The 21,187-nt window shown below is 38.4% G+C and overlaps 1 protein-coding gene across 3 annotated transcripts in view; it reads left to right on the top strand.

The window, feature by feature from the left end:
- nrg1 (neuregulin 1) overlaps window positions 1–20,794 on the top strand; it is a 34,577-nt gene extending 13,783 nt beyond the window's left edge. The window contains exons 3-8 of one of the 3 annotated variants that reach the window (XM_088281348.1): window positions 5,516–5,654; window positions 8,339–8,406; window positions 10,619–10,718; window positions 11,106–11,232; window positions 11,325–11,446; window positions 19,226–20,794. In XM_088281348.1, the coding sequence (XP_088137474.1) occupies window positions 5,516–5,654; window positions 8,339–8,406; window positions 10,619–10,718; window positions 11,106–11,232; window positions 11,325–11,446; window positions 19,226–19,865 (1,196 nt within the window). In that variant the 3' untranslated portion in view covers window positions 19,866–20,794. Of the gene's footprint in view, window positions 1–5,515; window positions 5,655–8,338; window positions 8,407–9,159; window positions 9,219–10,615; window positions 10,719–11,105; window positions 11,233–11,324; window positions 11,447–19,225 lie in introns of all 3 variants that reach the window. The other 2 variants (XM_088281347.1, XM_088281349.1) reach the window with 2 other exon arrangements.
- The last annotated feature ends 393 nt before the right edge of the window (window positions 20,795–21,187 follow it).

Here is a 21,187-nt window from a genome sequence, read left to right as displayed (position 1 = left end):
ACTGTTCCTGCAGATGTAGGTGGAATACTGTATACAATGCTTTCCAAATATATTTCACCTCCTGTTATAATGACCATACATGGTCATTTAGGAAGTGCTTAGCTTAATTGAGGACTTCTTGGTGAGCTCAGCTCTTGCTATTTTCTTTGTCACTAGGATTCACAGTTACTAGTTGTTAAAAACGTAGTTAGTAACGTGATCAAAGGTCCATAATATTGAAGTCATGTAACTTGAATACTTATGATTACATTTGAATGACTCCAATACCAAATATGTTGAGATAAATTCTGACAAACAAAAAATTAATAATGTCTTATGGCTGTTTAATATACATTTATTTGAAATGCAGCCTCAGTACGCACAATTCAAATCCAAAGCAAAAGAAATGTGAGGGAAATATGCTTACCGATAGATAGATAGATCATCTAAGCAAAGTAAATTTGCAAGATTGATAAAATTGTTGAAACCTTTCCACGTTACCAGTGTTTGTTGTAACATGTGAAAGGTAGAAAAGAGAAGTTCTCTTCACCGGTTATCAACTGTGAAAGAATACATATTTTCCGTGACAAATTTTTCAGATGACATGGGAAATATGACGTTTAATTTGTAAAGTTGTGGCTGATTTGGTTTATGACAATTACTGAAGTATTTAATTCCGATTTGGAGCCGTAGGGCATGCAAGCTCTTTGCGCTCATCGTGGTAACAAAGCAGTCCGGATCATTTTGTAGCTAACACTTCTTTGTAAATGTCATTAAAAATTAGCAAGTCCTGTAACGAATATGATCCAAAACAGTTTTTCTTCCACTTTCTGCACTTTATTTTTTTCTCAACGTGGTAGCAAGTTTGTTTTGCTAATTGGTACTCTCCCCCTGAATCTTGTCCGTACATGTGCAGTAAAATGATGTACTTGTCCATTGCGTGAGAAAGAAGACAGAAGCACTTGGCGAGATTATGATACTGTGGACTTGAATGTGTTTGTACGCATGGGAATTCCAAATAAAAAAAAATAAAATAGTTGATTTAAATGGGAAAAAATCTTTATGAATCTGTTTTTATTAGACATTCAAGGGCCCCGGGATATGTAAGGGTCTCGGGCAATTGCTTGTGTTTGTCTAATGGGAAGTCCATCGCTGTTGACATATCGGAGTCTTCTAAGGCAGAAAAAAACAGCTCACCAGCTAACTGTGTGTATTCAATGTAGCATCATTCTTAGACAAAGTCTTTTTGAGTGATTACTCACAGCTTACTAAGTATTTAATTATATCATGAGTCATTAATGATACTTGGTTACAGAGTAAATACAACAAAATCTGACATCAGCTACCTGATTTTGGTTTGTAATTTTGCGATGTGCCTGTACGCGTGTGTGTGTGTTGGTCGCTGAGTCATTGATAATAAATTAAATGCTAATCCTGATTCAGATTATTCTGTTGTGTGTTTTCAGCTCATAGTTGCTTTTTGTTCCAGTAGAAGTCATAGAAGAGTATATTTGGATCACTGCCTGGTGGTTGTATGTTGATTCATAGGCGAACAAGTGGTAAACTGAGCTGCTCGATGTATAGTAAGTCATTTAGAATAGAATGTGTAGGCTACATATTGAAATAGAAAGCCTGATATTGTATTCCAGGAAAGTTTTGATTCAATTCAGTTGTTCATCAAAATAGTGTCTTAGAGTTGTCCGTATTCTCTGTCCAAGGTCTCCCCAAATGTGATTCAGACCGAGCCACACCCCGATACTGCAACAGAAGACGTTGCTCTTGCATTACCTCAGTCTGCCACAATCTTTTTCATATTCTCAACAGAGCTGCGTTACAATGACACTACATTTTCTTTTGGTGCTTACTGCAGCATCTGATGCGCAAAATCCCCTTTGGGATGAATAAAGTTGACCCCTCAAATTGATTAACACATCATCATATACGATATACGTACTTAGCTAATGAAAGGTCAGTTTTTGTTTTTTTTCCCCCTCAAAGACACTTTTACAAGGCCTCATATAATAGATGTGAGTGATTGATGAAGTTGCCCAGGCAGATTGACCAGAATGTGCTCGGAATTATAGAAATTGAAGCCCACATATGAAAGGAAATTACTAGCGACAAAGAGAAACATTTTTAAAGGTCAAAGCACGATTTGGAGTAGAGGAAGAGCACAGAGTAAAATGGAGTAGGATGATGCGGCAGAGAAATATAAATGCACCCACCCCCTTCAAAAGCTTGTTGCTGATTGTGCAGGATACATGAACGCATGGTTCCACATATACCCCGGAGAGGAAACATTTGCATCAAAGCTCTGAGAAAAAAATGTGGTTGAATGAAGTCTAAGGGCGCAGAGGGTCACAGTGAGAGAAGGAGGCACGGATTGTCAGATAAAGAACGCATACTGATGAGAGCTATGATGACAGTGGTAAAGCAGGTTTGAGTGTACAGGAGTGACAAAGATCTGAGGAAGGAGAAAATATTCTTTTGGAAATTGTGGTTTGCATACTTTTGATATTTTATGAAGGCAAGGCTTTAGGGATTACTGAATTGAGGAAATCTATTCCAGCGTCACACATACACAAATGTATTCAGTAAAGTTTTGACATTTCGCACACACACAAGTATGAAAACAAAGTTACCTGATTCATTCATTCTCAAAAGCAACTAAAAAAAAAAAGATCTTTTATCGCGTGTCATCAAATCACATGAAAAAAACAACACCTTTTGTGTTTGCTCACAACATTGTTAAACGTGTACATTTGAATTTTACAAATGTAAAATGTAATTGTTCAATTGAAGACAAGTTTAGGTTGTGATTTGGTATATGACGCTTCACAAAAAAAAAAAAAAAAACAATCTGTCATTGTCAGTTGATCAATATCAATAAATTACACTCATAAATCCAAGCTAGTTGAAAATTGGTTCATAAAAACTAAATAAGATAAGATAAGATAAGATAAGATAAGATGTCCTTTATTAGTCCCACAATGGGGAAATTTGAGGTGTTACAGCAGCAAAGATATAGATCACACAGAATCGGCGGCGTAATGTAGCCGTTAATGTATAACATTAGCAGCAGACATTCAGAAAAAGCATGCAAATATACACAGTATAAACGTATCTAAGTGTAAGGAAACACTCCTAATGTTTGTCCATTATACGGAGGGGGAAACGCTGTAATGATAAAAACTACTGAATGATTGAAAATACTGCAATCATAAAAATATTGCAATGATAAAAGTACTGTAATGGTAAGAGTACTGAAATGATAGAAAAGTACTGCATGTATAATGAAATTATTACATGAGATTCAATTTAAAAAAGGCATTTCCATTTGTTTTGAGAAGCCACAGGTAAACAAAATTAATCCAGCTGCTCAAACTGACGCCACAAAAATCGTCTCCCTTCACTGATAAATCCTTGGGAACTGCTTACTTTGCAATAATCGTAGTACTTATTACCCAACCAATGCCTTTCACATTTGTCCACAATAGCCTGTAATTTGATGAGAAACCTATTATTAGGTGCATACATCAACCATACATGTTATTTTCCATGCAGACTCAAATATAATCGCAAAGAGAGCGAGCTATTTTCAATACTTTAGATTAGACAATAATAATAACAAAAAAATCCAACATCCACACGTGCGGACAGACCAATAGTACAGATTTGGAAAAAAATATGAAATCTACCAATATGTGGAATAGGAGGGTTCAGCCCAATGCAAGCAATATGTAACGATGTCTTAAATTGTACTGCGAGTAAGTGCGTGTGATGGCAGCCATAAAAACAACAGTGGACAGCTGCTGTTTTAGTGTGATGTGTATTATTTATTAACAAAGTATTCTGGGAGCTGTCAAGTCGAGGTCAGCTTTCAAGATATAGTTCCGTATACAGGGAGTTAAGAATTTGAAGTATATGGGCTCATTTTTCACCCAGAAAAAAGTCACTGAACCAAAACAAGCTTCATCATTCAGGGTTCAAAATTGGCGACAGCATGTCAGGTATTAAATTAGATGGGTTGGGTTTTTGGCGTTCTGTGCTTCCTACATGCAATCAAACATGCCAAGTCATAACCTCACTGCTGTGATGGTTTGCCACAATTCATCTAATGAGAAAAGCAGAATGGCTTGAATGACTCATCATTTTTCTCAAGGTTATGCGAGAAAGTTACCCACATGCCACAGCCAGCTAATAGCAAAACGGAGAGATATCGCCCTCTTGTGGCTATTGTTGACAATTTGGATGAGGGCGTGTCCCTTAAATTTTTTTTTACATCCGACATATTTTTAGCATGTTCTAACGATGTTACCAATCTTATTTGTAATTTGAGTCACAATTTTATTTTAAATGTTGTAGTTGATTTGATAATTAACCAGGAAAGGAGAAGCGGTACAGATAACTGGTGGGGGTATTTCTTCCACACATTTGAACATTCAATACACTACAAGACAATACAAAACAGTACAAAACATCTATCGTAATTTTTTTTTAATTTTACTTTTGTTTTTGTTGTCAGGATGATACAGATGAGCATGTAAGAAAACCTTTTTATATATGGGTCATTCCCGAATTGCATGCCTGCGTGGGTTTCCTCCGGGTTCTCCGGTTTCCTCCCACGTTCCAAAGACATGCATGACAGGTTGATTGGACACTCTAAATTGCCCCTCGGTATGAGTGTGAGCGGATTGGTTGTTTGTCTATGTGTGCCTTGCGATTGGCTGGCAACCTGTTCAGGGTGTCCCCCGCCTACATATATAAAATACTTATACGAAACAAGGTTCCATGAGGTAGAGGGAGACATTCAATCAAGGCAAACTATGTTCTAAGCATAATAAAATAGAAGTGAGGACATGCACCTATGCTCTCCCTTTTTATTTGTTTTTTCAATTGAGAACTACAGCATACTTAGTGTGTGGCATGATGGAGGTGAAATATTCTTCGACTTCTGGTGCAGTGCATCATGTTTTGTCCTTAACATGACTTAACAGCGGCACTAGCCACTGCAGCAGACAGCACATCCCTCATTCTGCTGCGTGCCAAGACTTGGACCATCAGAAAGATTAAGCCAGCACGCTATTGGCAAAGTTCCAACACTGCTTTAATGTTTTGGACCCAACATAAAAAAATAATAATTTTATCTTTGCTGCTGTAACACCTCAAATTTCCCCATTGTGGGACTAATAAAGGACATCTTATCTTATCTTATCTTAAATAACATTTGGCAGTAATATTTGCATTTCTTTTCGGATGTTAAGAACAGACACAACTGAAAGATGTGCAGCACATCAAAAAGCATTAACACTCCTGATTTTCTGGATTAGAGGTCATTAGCAGTCTTTCATTTGAGTGTAAGTTGATATTTTAATGCATGATTAAAAATTCATGAAGACGATCATTTTTTTGTGATGAGCCTCCACCAAAGTCCACTCATATCTTTTACCGAAGGTCCAGTGTCATTTTTCACAAGACATGAATGGACTGCAGTACATGTCCTGATTCATTCTGTTTTTCTGTGTGTCTTTTGCAGCTTCCACCAGCACCGCCACCACAGCCAAGACCTCCAGTCATGTGACACGCTGTAGTGATAGCCAGAAGAACTATTGTGTCAATGGAGGGGAGTGCTTTACCCTTGAAATCATGCCTGGCAGCACTAAGTTTTTGTGCAGGTAAGGACTTGGAATTTATAGTTCTTTCTTCGAGTCAAGCTTTTGTGTGTGTGATGAGTTTTCTGGTACTGTTTTTGTGTTTTACGGAATTCTCTGTCACAAGCAACTCTGGAAACGATTCCTTTTCCTCTTAATACTGACCCTTACAGAAAAAGAAGGAAACTATATGGTGCATTTACACTGACCAGCCACTTAATTAATACTACAGTACTCTCACAATTTAAACCTTGGGTACCCAGTAAAAGATTTATATCGCCGTGGCAAAAGTACCAATTCAAAAATGTAGCCAAATTAGAGAGTTCAAATGTACTTAAAGGGGGTCGACAATTTTTATGAATAACGCCAGAGAGTCGAGGCCAGAACCGTACCGTGCCGGAGGGCGGGGGCCTGACCGGCAAAAAAGGGTCAAGTGCCCAGCTCTGATCGTAAGGTAGGAGAAAATCCATGCATCCATCCATCCATCCATCCATCATGTTGTATTAAAAGCAGCATTTTCGATGTGTGTGTAGCTGGCAAATGAGTACGTCTGCTCTACTTCATGGTCCATTCATGCTCCAATGTGTATTTTTTTTATTATTACTTAGTGTAGAATGGAAATGACATGCCTTAATTCATTCACGATTAACTCATTCACTACCAGCCGAGTAAAAAAATGGATCTTTGACGTATTTAGCCGTCAATGGCACTCAATGAGTTAATGCTATCCATTCCAGGCTGCGGACTACCTGTGTAGAGTTTACATGTTCTTCCCGTGCCTGCTTTTGTTTTCTCCGGTTTCTACGGTTACCTCCCACTAGGGATGGGTATCAGTGCTTGCACTCTTAACAATAATGTTCATCAATCTGGTCCCTAGAAGGTATTCTTATCGACTGTTTTTTTCTTTTCTTTTTTTCTTTTAATAAAACTACAACTACAACTACTACATTAATAAATAATTAAATAGAAATTAAATCAAACAAATTACTGTTTTATTGTTAAACATTACACAGTCGAAACTATGATTTAGTGTAAAAGAAATGTTGTATAGAGTAACAAGGCTGGAACATGCAGTTGGTCTGCAAAAAGCATTTCTGTGATTTGAAATGTCCATTTTCTGTTTCTTAGGAATGCTTGCGTTCCCCCTTGGCATTTTAATGATTAATTGCATTTATGACAACATTCATTGAGCAGCAACGTCATCCCTCTGTCCCTCTCCAGGCATAACCACCCAGACCAGGAATAAATAAACTTTTACATTAGTATAACGATTGCATCGAGTGTAAATTGATTACTCATGCCCAGAGTGAAACGCTCAGCTGCGACATTCGTAGCAACAAAGGCAACGCAATGTTAATGACGCTAACTGATTTGGTAAACCTCCATTATGCAACAAAATATTGACCCAAAACAGACAACCAACTCTGTCACACTCACACTTACTCAGAAAAGCAGGATAGTGACAGCAACCTCTAAATTGAAGTTGCTCCTCTGTTTGGAGATGGTGCATGGATGGATCAGTTGCTGTGGATTGTCCAGTGAAGGGCTGTCATAAACAAATCTTTTAGAATTGATTATCCTATCGATTATTCATCGATTACTTGGCACTTAACAATGAGACACAGGCGGGAAATCATGCTGAGCAAAGTTAGCTGCAGAGACTTTAGCACACTGAGCGGGCACGGCAATTCACTGGAATATGCTTGGCACCCGTAAAGTCGCGATAAGGCATACTGTAATGAGGGTTAATTGCGTTCAGTGTTAATTCACTGAAAAACACAATTTGAAAGCTGTGTTGGTGTTACCTCAGGTAGCAGGTGTCCACCGAGAAAGACGGCGGCTCGTTGTCACACTTTTTTATCCACCATGCTAGACACAGGAAGTACAGGCGGCTCTGTTCTTTGTTGCACAGGGCAATGTTGGCAGTCCAGTCCGGCCTTTCATCCACCTGCAATTTCTGGTGCTACAAAGTTCGAGTATTAGTACATTTGTGCAAACCCTACATTGTCACCGCTTATACAAACTAACTCAGGGTGATGTCGTAGTGGTTACTCCCGTGTTGCTCGCCGCATCTCTGTCAGTTTGTCTTTCTTTAGCTGAGCCTGGATTATGTCAAAAGCACTTGAGAAGTTGGAAAAATATCTTAACGGCATTGTTGTACTCCACAACAAAGTGGTGAATTTTATTCTTTTATAATCAGTCAATTCTGAGGGGATTGAGTGGTAGATTTAGTAGTTTAGGTATGGTTATGTGTTTGGAAGAATATAAGCATCTAATTCTAGGTCTTTCGCTTTAAAATACAACAATGAAAAGTGGAATGTTCTTCTTGCTGTGCTGCATGAGTAATCCCGTGCATTCTTGTCCGGTGCTGCTTTCTTGGTAAATTGGAATGTGTGAGTTGGAATTGCAACACAGGTCATGAGTCATCATGGAACACAGCTGGTGGAGTTGTCTAGTTTGCACTATAAGGTCATTTGCCTGATATTACTTCAATCATTTGACCATCATTTGTCCAATTCCACATGTGGATCACGAAGTAAGAAATTGACTTAAAAAGAAAAAAAATCCATCACTCCAAACTAAAAAATGGGAGTCCATTATTTAGTTTGCGCTTGGGTTTATTTGATTTTATTTTTGGGTCCATCTTGTTTGTCCTGTGTGTAACATGTCAGTACTGTATTCTCTTGTCCTTTCTACCCATGGACCAGGTGCTTGACCGGATTCACTGGGCACCGATGTGAACAAGCTGTGCTTAAGAAAGTCTCAAACCCAAAACGTATGTGACCACTGTATTCAGTCCCACATGTCATTACTGGTGTTTCACCCTCATTTTTTTTTTGTTAAAGTGGAGAAGTTCATCTTTTTTTTTTTTTTTTGAACAATGATGGTTCAATTTGGTCATATGAAAGCCATAATTCAAGTTCTGTGATCTGGGTTTGAGGAAGGACCAATGCCCTCTCTACGAGCAACTATGAACTGAAACTTGCATGTACCTTCCACTTCATCACATCCCATTCTGAAGTCCGTCAGTGAAAAACAATCTTTTATTTTGAATACTCAACCACTACTAATTTTTCATTCAGCACGCCCCTGACACCAGCGTGTAGGCTAACACTTGCACGTACAATGCTAGCTTGTGATTTGCAATAAGGTTTTGAATCAAATGTCTCACAACACTGGGACTCAAGTGATCACAGGTGGCTGAGGCTCCTCCTGAGGTCTTTTTGAGTCTCGTGTATCTGGGCCTATGCAATTCTTGGGTTGGGCTTCACAAAAACCTTTATTTGGGAACTACAGAAAGGCTCAGCCCAGGCGGCTGCCTATTCACATGCACATTTCAGTCATCTGTTGTAAAAACTTTTGAAATCCAAGAAATTTTTCATTGAACTCAAACTTGATGAATTCCAACTAGACATTTGTCTAGTGAGCACTTCCTGCCAACACCAGTGATGACCATTGTGGGTTCTTCTTCACTTTTATAAACTAATTGCCTGTCTCTTCTTGTCTTTTTCTCTTTTCTCCTAATCAGGTGCCCAAATGAATTTACTGGTGATCGCTGCCAAAACTATGTAATGGCCAGCTTTTACAGTATGTCTATTTCCACTTGTCTCTGTCTTTTGTATGATGCACGATTCTTTAGCTGTGTTGTGATTCCTTCTAAGTTCTGTTTCCCCACAAATCTGTAGATACTGCAGATATCATTTTGCGCATGCTCATGTTTCCTTCAGTATGTTAAATCTGCATGCAATATTGAATAATTACACCCCCCCCACACACACACGCACGCCAACACACAAATAATAAAACCTATTCAAAGGTAACTGCCATGAAAGGCGAAACACAATCTAGTGGTGTACAGAAAAAGAACATAAGAAAGAAAGAGAAATACATTTACACAATTATTAATTATGATTATGATACTCTAAAAATGTAGTGCACAAATGAAAACTTATATACACACTCTGCGTAACCGTCACGTATGCTGATTCAATTATTTTTACCATCAACACGCCAGGACATACAGAAAATTTGAAAGCTGTCAGGTGGTTGCATTTCAGACCTGAGCATTGAGTGGGGATTTAAGTTATCCAACTTTTAAAGGGGAAGGCAAGTAAAAAATGTTCTTTTCAATAATATGTTGTATGCCCCCACGAGTCTAAACATAGTTTTAGATTAAATTGCTTTTATGAAAGGAAAATTAAATAGAAATCGCCACCGTTTAAAAAATCAAAAAACAAAAAAATGAAATATATATATATATGCTTATATATATATATATATATATTGAACAGAACATTTTTTAACTGAACTTCCCCTTTAATACCAACACTATCATGTCACAATTTTACAAAATAAAATACAAAAATGCAATGTGAAAAAGTAAGTCAGACAGATATTGATTTCTCTGAATCCTCTAAAAAAATGAAGGTAAGCTCTGATACTGCATGTTCACATCCCTTCAACTATTTCTTCCTACATATTCTCTTATAGTTTTTATTTTGGTGTGGTACAATCAAGACACTCCACTCTCGTAATACTCCCCCCCCCTCTTTTTTTAAACTCATTTCTATTTCCATGCTCCTTATGTCAACCACCACCACCCCACCCCACCCGCAACCCTAGTGAGTGTATGAGTGTGTGTGCGTGTGCGTGTTAGATATATTATTGGAAATACATGCTGCGATATGTGATATGGATGTTGGCTACTTAAATTATTACTTCATTGATTACAAGCACTATTAAAGGTCCCAGTAATGAATAGCAGTGGTGACCTTCATACTGTATGTTCCACTCAAATTGAGTTTGGATGAGAGGTTTGTTTTACATGCAAAACAATATACTTGGGAATATTAATTACAACTAAAATTAAAACTAGGAACAAAACTAGATGGCAACATACACTAAATAAATAAAAAATGTTAGTTGTGTGAGTGTGTTTGTTTCTCAGAGGTGAATTTTAAAGAATGTACTGTCCTCTTTTTCAGAAGCTGAGGAGCTGTATCAGAAACGTATTTTAACAATAACAGGAATCTGCATTGCACTCCTAGTCGTTGGAATCATGTGTGTGGTTGCCTACTGCAAAACAAAGTACAGTATGCCTCGTTTTTATGTATGATTTCGTATAAATAAAAAGTACATTCCATGATTAAATTATAGTGTCCGTTACTGTCTGAAACTCTCTGGAAAATATTCTGGTCCAGAATTTAAACATCATCAATTGGATGACCAAACCATTGATAGCATTTGTTCTGCAGTTAGCCCAATATTCTATTGAAGAAGACATTAATTTCCTTGACTTGTAGATGCTGTAACGACAGTATATTGTGATGTGTATTTCCAACCACATGCTGTATAATTATGCAGCCGCTGCCACAGTCAGACATAATAAGTCTATTGAATTTAAGGTTAACTTAGTAGATTCTGGTACTTGTGCTCTTAGTAGCCCCAGAATGTAGAATGTTTCTTCTGAAACAGGAAGCAGAGGAAGAAGCTCCATGACCGTCTCAGGCAGAACCTGAGAACTAAGAGGAACAAGCTGGCAAAATCAGCGAGCCGACGTCACATTTCCAATTTGCCTCTACAGGATTTGCAGCAGACCAATGTATGCTTGAACTCACTGACATGTAATATGATGCTTCAAATTAATTATGGTTGATTCTAATTATTTACTCTCCATCTTTATTTTTTTAATAGCAGTGTAATGGGAGAGCAATTCAACATGCAGCTGAGAAAGAGGCAGAGACAACGTTCTCCGCAAGCAAATATGCCTTATCAACACAACAGCCTACCACACTCACCAACATCTCCAGCCAAAGGTAAACTTCAAATCAAACTTTTGCACTGGCATTTCATGCGAAGGTTGCGAGTTGCGTTCATTTCATGACAACACCATTTCAGTGTTGGAGTCGCCTTGACAACTCATATTTTTCTTCAAAGATACAGTAAGAACACGTGGTGTTGCAGAATGTTCACTTCTTTTCTGAGCTGACAAAAGAAATTAATAACACGTTTTATTCCCCAGGTAAAATTGCTGTATTCATTTTTGTTTGTACACCAACCAAAAAAAACATTTTCTAGACTTGCAACCAAGGGTGTGATGTTAAGGTGATGGTGCAGCTCAAATCTTTTGGCCTTGGGGTACTTTAGGGTTGAAAATACAATTAAGATTTCACTAAGCTGATGGTGAAAATGCAGATTTTTATATGTTCCAAATGATGTGACCTTCCTCCTTGACCATGTAAAATGACTCTGGATGTTCCAGCATGCCCGTGGTGGCTTTGTCAGTCACGGGATATACAAAGTAAAGCCCTTGTTACTGTCAGTCTTGACTCTTAGGCACAGACCCCTGTTGTCATAAGCCTGCAAATATATCACATATTTCTACACCCAGGAACTGAGAAACTATATTGTGAGCTTCAAGATGTTATGGCAAGTGGTGCATATGTACCACTATCACATGTGGACATTATTTTGGCTTAGTCGTGGACTGGTGGACGAGTAACTGGCTAACTAACCATCAAATAGCACATTGATGAAGCACCGGGGTTGCAGCCAAAGCTCTTGTGGCTGTTTCTTCATTAATAATGGCTTCAGTTAACCTTTTAATGCAGACTTTCAGCATGTCAAGATTATTTTGTGCAAAAACATATACAGAATAGGGTTAACGCATTTCATGGCCATAAGGCGCCCTTAAAAGTCTCATGTTTTCTCCGCTGAGTTCCAAAATCTGTAAATGCTGTGTGACGTTTTTTGAGCACTCCGCTTACTGGGAGCATTTCCTGGCGAAATGCTGCATATATAGAGGACAGGTGGACGTGACTGAGGACAGCATGCGGAGGTTAAAGGGGGAAGGGTGCACGTGAAAGAGGATGCTAAAGGCACGCGCCCACCCAGTGAGGCACTGGTGTACTGTAAAGTGCAGCAAATGAACTTGGAGCTTGCCATCATACCAACCGTTGGTGATCGGTGTAAACAGGACATTCATAGTGAAGTTGCGAGCGGAGTCCAAACGATGAATGACAGTGAACATAGCTTTATTAGGACTGGCAGGCAGCGCTGGGTGAGTTATGCCACAATTTGTGAATCTATTGCGGCTGCTTGGGCTAACGTGTCTGCATGGACTGTTGTTCGGCATCATTGCTGAGGGGCCGCTTGTTAAACTCTTCAATACTTCAATAAAGTACAACCGAACTCCGTTTTGCTCTTGCTGCCTTTTTAAAAACATACACTGGCATGTATGCTAGCATTCGTTTTAGCGTGCATGTTTTATGTTTAAGTTTTAAACTAGTGTGTGTTTTACCATGCCTGCGCCAGATAATGTGTTCAACACAGAAAGAGCACCCGTAACTGAGACAGCGTCTTTTAATACGTTGCGCCTTATAATCGTGAGAATAAATCCATCCATCCATTATCCTTATCCGCTTCTCCCCACTAGGGTCGCAGGGGGTGCTGGAGCCTATTCCTAATTTAATTATTTTAAGCAGTACAAAAAATTTACTAATGAATGGATTGTTGATATCAGGAGCATGGAAATAGAAATTTGTTTAAAAAAAAGGGGGTGGGGGGTATTATAGTCCAATCAACCTGCCATGCAAGTTTTTTTCAAATGTGGGAGGAAACCAGAGTACCCAGAGGAAACCCACGCAGGTACGGGGGGAACATACAAACTCCACACAGCAAGGCCGGAGCCGGAACCGAACCAACGACCTCTGCACTGTGAGGCCATTGTGCTAACCAGTTGCCGTCTGTGAAAATACACTACTTGAAAAAAATCTGCTAACAGGAGCTGCTCAAACCAATGGATGATTCTTCTGAAAACCAAATGACGCTTCAACAAATTTCAGTTTTAGTGTGCCCTAAAAGACATTCTTGTCGCGACCCTGAACAGCATATGTGGTTACTGTATGCACGGATGCAAACACATTTAAAAGTGTTTGTAAAAAAAGAAAAATAGTCACGAAAATAAATACTGTAATTGAACATTTCCTTCTTTTTAAGGCCCAACATAATAGTATATATAATTTTTTTGTAATTGAAGTGCACAAACAATTTGGTTTGGTAAAACGGATGGATGGTCAAGGTCTACAATACCAGCAATATTATCCCTGGAAATGTTCAGAAGAAATGAAAACAGAACACTGAGCCTTTATTATGTTGCTCTGTGTAACGTCTTCCCAACAATGACCAAAACTACCATTAAATAAATTTAATCAATTTTTCTTGTACCCACCTTTTCGCACCGAAACGAGATTTTAATGCAGACGAATAATTGAAAGTTCACATGATGAACTGGTGCATTAGTAAACCTGACAAAGGAAAAAATAATGATGTCATTTTAAAGGAGCCTGTCTGAGAACTGTCTACATATAAACGTCCACCTCCCTGTCTCCACAGCTGGAGTAATGACTGGAGCAACAGTGTTGTGTCTGACACTGATTCTGTCTCCATGATGTCATTGATGGAGAATAGCCAGCATGCTACACAAGCACGTAGGGGTCGACTGAATGCCACTGGTGGCATCAAAGACCTAAGTGCTCACTCAAAGAAGAGCAGAGACATATCCAACTCCAACAGGGATGTTCCTTAAAGTATGAGGTAACTGATTAATTTCAACTTTGCGTCACAAAGAACCAGTCAGACCAACAATAATTCCAAGACTTTATAGAAGAAGCATACAAGAAAATTCAAATGAAAAACATTATAAAATAAAGAAAAAATACATTCAGCAGCACAGTGGATGACTGGTTCGCACGTTTGCATCACAGTGCAGCGGTTGTGGGTTTGAATCAGGGGCCTGACCTTTTTGTGCGGAGGCTCCGAATTTTTCTTTGGTGTGAATGTGAGTGGAAATGGTTGTTTGTCTTGTGCCCTGCGATTGGCTAGCATCCAGTCAGGATGTATCCTGCATTTTAAAATAAGTTAGCAATGGTAAGCTCCAGCACACACTTAATCCTAATAAGAATAACCGGTATGGGAGATTCATGTTACAGGATCTTAAAGCTAATAGTAAATAGGGAGAAAATATTGTGTATTGATATAAACATCAAGCTATAAAAATCATGTATGTGTTTGTGGAGAACGCTCTCGTACTTTTCTATATTGACCAGTAGTGGGCCGTCAAGGCCTTCTCTGCTGGCCTAATCAAGAAATCAAGATCATATTCTTCCCATTAATGTCTTATTATGTCCTCGTGCTGTATTTTTAGTGAAGGTTTGTATCCAATCAGAATTCAGCTAGCTTGTGTTGCCAGGCATATTTCACAACACCAGGAGCACGCACTATTCGCCCGAGGCCTTCAAATACAATTGTGCGGGCATCTTTCTGTCAAAGTCAACCAGCTTTCAAGTTGATAGAGACACCTGCGATAGCCAATCAGATCACAAATGGCTTACAGTGAGCCTTCTTGCTGGCCATGCGTTGAAGGTGATGAATGCGTTTTGTGATTGGATACTCACTCGTGAGGTGGCAGAGCTATGTGGAATCAATACACCTGGAAGTCGTAACTGGCGACCATTCGAAAATGTAAAATATATTCTTGCTTTTTTAAACCACAATGGCCGAAGGAGGGAATAGTTTGGATTTAATGGCAGATTAACTTGCGAGACCATTTTCAAGATGGACCTTTCAAGAGAAGCTCGGTTGTCCAACACTCTGTAGTGTGTAAGTGTCTTTCTGTATATTATTTCTCCAGCTGTCGTGTCATAAATGATGGCAATATTAGGGGGATTTAGTCAAGTCGGACTATGTACGATTTCACTGAAGGCCTATGTGTGAAATGCACGTCCCGCCACTGATATTAACTGTATACTGTATCAGAAAAGTTCCTGGACTGATGTCACAAAAGATATATTTCATTTCCAAACAGCATAATACAAAGAACAAAGCAACCAATTACAAGTTTTCCTCTTCAAGTAATTCCCCTGGGAGTCTAATGCACTTTCCCAGCCGTCTCTGCTGCTCTCATGCATTCCTGCAAGGATTCTTCCAAGATGCTCCTTGAACATGGGAAAAGAGGAAAAGAAAATCAAAGGAGCAAAGACGGGAGCTAAGAAAGGTGCTCCAGCAATTCAATATTCTTCCCAGCCAGATATTGTTGAATGCTCAGTGCTTGTAATCGGATGCGTTGTCATGGTAAAGCAGCCACAGTTATCCTGCCCCAAATCTCACCTCATTTTGTGCTCTGAGAGAACCATTTGGATCACTTTTGCAAAGCTAAACAAGAAGGTCGCGAAACCCAACGCAGTTGGAATAAAGACAAGCTGCTGGTCTCATGAAATCCTAAAATACAGCTGGCGTTGCTACCAGAACACAGTTAATTAGGCCGAAAGGGAACATTTGTCAAACCTTTTTCAGGGTAACCGTCATGATCCACGCATACTAATGAAAAGTATTGATTATGTGCTTAAACCCCCTCAACCTATTTGCAGACTCGTCTTCTGAATTGTGCAATAGACTAATGCAGTTTTACATTGATGAGGTTGCGACAGCAGGGGCTTTTGTTTAAACCATCACGTTTGACCCCTTTGTCCATTACCTTTTCTGCTGTGTTAAATTTCTTTGAAGCTGTTTCCTTGAGTATTTTAGAATATGTGGTTTGCCAGATTAAGCAATCCGGCTGCCCTCACTTCTTTCAGGAGCTTCTCCCAAGTATTGGTGAATCGGTTTTGGCCTTTTTCAACAGCAGTCTGTCTTCTGGTGTAGTCCCCTCAACATTTTAAACATTCTGTGGTGCAACCTCTACTCAGCAAACCTGGCCTTGATCAAGTTGTGCTGTCTAATTTTATACCCATGTCCAAGATGCCCCTTGTTTCGTAAATTCTAAAAAAAGGTGGACCCCGCACGCAGGGCTCTCAGACGTTGGTTATCATGGGTAGCTTTTCAGCATGTTTTATCGAACTTTTCCATCCATGAAATAAAGAAAATAAATGGTTACTGTAATAAAACATTTTTTACCATTAAATTGCAACCCATTTCACTTTTTTACTGTGTGTCTCTCAGTCATAATGATTTGAGATGATTTTTTTACTTTTGTTTACTGTTGCTTGCCATTTTTAGATTGGTGTTTGGGGATACAAGTCACGTTCAATTTAGGTGCCAATCCAGATAAAAGCACACACTCACGCACACGCACACACACTTGCTCTCCTTTTGTAAAATGAGATTCAATGAACCAGAACCCCACCCTGCATGCAAATGGTACATTTCGAACATTTTCTCTCATTCTCCATAAACTGACAGACATCAGTGGGATATACAGTACACCCAAGAGGATTATTTAAGCATGAACGACCCCACATTACAAGTTTGTTGAGTTCTTGGTGATTTTTTTACAAGGTGTGGTGTCCTTGTACAATGCATAAGATGATAAGCACGTCATACCCACAATAAAGCCTCAAGTGAATGAAATGAAAAAATAAAGAAATAAAATCTGTATTGAGCATTTTGTGTGGGGTTTTGTTCCCATCGGCTTCCATGTAAGGCAAACCCTGCTCAAATTTAGGAATTTACTCGCCTGGCTTTCACGTAGGAATTGTGGGTTGAGTTCTCACTAACTGATGCTGTGAATGGGCATGTCCTGTGGTTGTGATTGTCTTTTTGCCCAAAGTAAGCTGTGATGGCCTCGAGCTAACAACAAAGCTGAACATGGAGAACCAGTCTAGAAAATGGATGGATAGATGAATTTCAAACTTCATTTTACATTTTACATGATAATGAATTGAGAAGGTGTGAATCACTTGTGGTGTTCAAAAGAAGGTTTAAAAATATAGTGCTACAAAATTATATAAATCTGCTATAAATATGAACTACATCCATACACACATTTAGTTATCATATGAACCTGGTACAGAAGTATATTTTTACTATGGCGTAATTGGTACATTATCCACCAGTGTAATTATATGATTATTTAATAATTAAGCTACGGGATAGGACTAGATAAGTGTTGTACTTCTTCCCACTCCCTTTGAACATGTAAACCAAGTTGAACTATGACATCTACTGATGATTTTCTTTCTCTTTCTTTTTCTTACTTTCAATTTTTGATTTTATCTTGTGATAAGTTTATATGCGTTTTTGAACAAGGTTTGAACAATGAGTACACCATCCAGAAAGTATTCACAGCGCTTCACTTTTTTCACTATCTATATATATATATATATATATATAATGTATTATAATATAATACAGATTAATTCCAAAGTGGAATAAATCCCTTTTCCTCAAAATTTGACACATAATATCATAATGAAATTGTCCGAATTCTTTTTATTCTTGGTTGGTTCTTTTTTAAATATTTGCTCATTTATTAAAGATAAAAACCTAAGCAATCACATATTAGTATTCTCTGCCTTTGCCATGAAACTCAAAATTGACCTCAGATGTATTGTGTTTCTGCTGATTATCCTTGAGCAATTCTTACAGCTTAATTTGAGTCCACCTGTGGTGAATTCAGTTGAATGAACATGTTTTGGAAAGGCACGCACCGTTCACAAACAAGCATAAAGTCAAAGGTATTGTCTGGAGACCTCAGAGACAGGATTTTCTCGAGGTACAATTCTGGGAAAGGGTACTGAAAAATTGGCAGCATATTCCAAAATAATTGAGGTACATCCGCAAAATATTTATCAGAGGCTGTGAATACTTAAGTACATGTGATGTCTTGGTCTCTTTTTTTTAATACATTTTTGTAATAATAATTAACATCATTATGGGGCGTTGTGTGAAAAATTTTGATGGGGAAATGAATAAAATCAATTTTGTGGTGAGCTGTCACTTAGCAGAATATGGAAAAAGTGAAACACTCTGAATACTTTATAATCACGTTTAGAGTCATGTCTACTATTTGCAGAAATTAACAATTTGCAGTTGGGCTCAGTCTCTTATTGACCTCTCTTGTTAATATGAGCAACTTAACAACTTCTCATTTAGTGCAAGTGTTTATTTCAGTTACATTTTTACATGTGTACATATGTGTTATAGGGATGCCACAAACCATTATTTTGCTAGTCGACTAATCACCAACAGTTGTCGACTAATCGAATCATATGTAAGTCGCAGCATATCACACCACCAAGCAGGTGCTTTTATATGACCATCATTAGGTAGCAGCTTGAATTCTCTAAAGTATGTACAAATTAATACTGAAGACAAAAAAGATGTTAGCACATTCAACTCGGGCTAAACTTTGCTGCTTGTACCAACACTCTTGACATGTTTGTAAATGATGGTGCAACTTAAATTGAAGCCAATACTGTGTCCAGAAAATTTTTTAGATGTAAATTTGAACGTATGCTATGAAACTATCTATAAAAAAAAAAATCAACATATTTCACACTTCTTGGACACCAAGCCTTTCTTCTTTTTATCTAGAAAGTAGTCAAATCAGACAAGTAACTATAAAAATGCACTGTGCTAGAGAATACTCAAACAGTAGGCAGGAAAAGCGGAAAAACAAAGTGACAAATAAAAATAAACGACTCATCGACTATTAAATTGGGGACAATTTTGATCGTCGACATCGTCGTGACTAGTCGACTAATCTTTTCAGTCCTAATCTGTTCTTGTGTTGTTTTTTTTTTTTTTTTGCGTTACAGGCATCTATCAGCTGAGAAAACCCTGCCTCATCTGTCTACAGTCTCCTGCAGCCCTCCTGCAACTCCAAGCTCTCCTCCCTCAGAGATGTCAGCCACTCCTTCCAGCCAAGCCACGTCTGTCCCCTCTGTGGCTTTAAGCCCCTCTGCTGAGGAGAAGCGCCCACTGCTGCTGTCAAAGGCACGTCAGCCACCTAAGTCCTTAAGCCGAGATGAACTAAAGAGGACCTCTGCCCATTACAACCATGGCCAAGAAGCACATAGCTTACCACCTAGCCCGCTCTGTGCCATGGAGAATGATAACTACCAAGTCACCGTCACTACTACAGCTAGCCCTATGATCTCAGCATCCACAGAGAAGCTAGTTAATGCATACAACATTATCAATAACCACAGCATCAAAGAAGCAGCAGTTATTAACGGTCAAGTGCTGCATAATAAAGAGTTCAGTATCGACAGCATGTTGGCCAGTGAAGCGGAGGATCCAAAGGGGGATCACACACCATTCATTTCCATAGAGAACGCTAAAGCCCTGCTCTTAAGGGCAAAGGATAGCAGTAGGACTACTGCAGCATCACGAAATGGTGACCTGCAACTCGTGTCATCCAGTGCCACCACCAAACAAGACCCAAGAACTGTGTAAAGAAGGGCGGAAAGTTGCTTGTTTAAAAATTACACTCACTACTTAACCTTTATTTTCTACTAAATTATTTGCGGCAAAAACACTTTTAATGAAAAATGAAAAGCAAGACTTATTTTAATGATGTAGTGAATATAGAGTTTTATAAATTAAAAAAAAAATGTTGATGTCTTGTAGATGAAGTGCCATACACAAGTATGTAGCAGTGTGCAAAAATATCAATGTATATAGTAGCGTGTAAAAATATCAATGGTGCCTTTCTGTTGTATGCTTTAGGGAACTGCAAATGCAAACAGGGCCATATATTCACCATCCTAATTTTCTAATCAAGAATGACAAGCTAGCTGATTTCAGTGTCTCATAGTTTGAAGTGAAGAAACTCAAATATATTAGTTTGATAACGAAGTTGAAAATGCATGCTACATCCTGTCCTGTAACTACAAGGTGATTTTGTGTCATAAAGCCTTTGGATCTGCCCAGTCAATCATCAGTTTCATAGCTCATTATGTTCTAAATGTAATATAAAACTGCAACATAGACTGGACTGATTTGGATGATCTAATGTTTGTTGTAACATGATATTTGTTATCAGAAGATGTAGAGAAGTTCATACCTTACAGATAACACATGCAAGCAAAATACAGATGTAATCAGCGAGTTCTGGCTGCTAAGAAATACTGTCCATGGTCCCGTGTGGCAAGTTTGCTTCAACCTGAATGTCAATTAATAAATCAACAATGCACGAATGTCAAATTGTGAAGGATGACATCAGATTTCTGAATTGAAATGTCTGGTTTTGCTGATTACATCTTTGAAGGCAGATATCTAAAGTTTGTTTGAAACATGAATAAATAGAAGGCTCTGGATTTCCTTTGTAAAGACATCAATGTGACTTGAGCAATGCTTTTTGAGAATTAAAAAAATGCACCATATGTCAACGTTTTGACTCATCTATTTGTTCGATAAGTGGCATGGTGGCCGACTGGTTAGCATGTTGGCCTCACAGTACGTCGTCATGCTTTATAATATATTTCTTTGCCTCCATGTTTGTCATCCCTCTTTGTTGTGTTTGTATTTTCTGAGTTACGAAATAATAATAACAATAATGATAAAAAAAAAATACATTTACTGTTACTTTAGCGAGGATCACTGAAGGATGATCATCATCATCCTTGAAGGATTCAAAAAGGCGAGGTGTCCTGCGTGCCTATCGAAGACAACACATCAATGTTCAGTTGCTTTGGGAATTAGGCTGTGGATACAGGTCAGAGGGGAAACATTGAAATGTTTTATTAAGAAATATTTCACACAATTACTATATACTA

Source organism: Idiotropiscis lumnitzeri, chromosome 18 (assembly GCF_059441095.1).
Source record: "Idiotropiscis lumnitzeri isolate Australia: NSW breed Sydney's pygmy pipehorse chromosome 18, RoL_Ilum_1.0, whole genome shotgun sequence".
NCBI classification, from domain to species: domain Eukaryota; kingdom Metazoa; phylum Chordata; class Actinopteri; order Syngnathiformes; family Syngnathidae; genus Idiotropiscis; species Idiotropiscis lumnitzeri.
The sequence above is the reverse complement of the archived record's forward strand: the minus strand, read 5'-3'. Positions and strand labels throughout refer to the sequence as shown.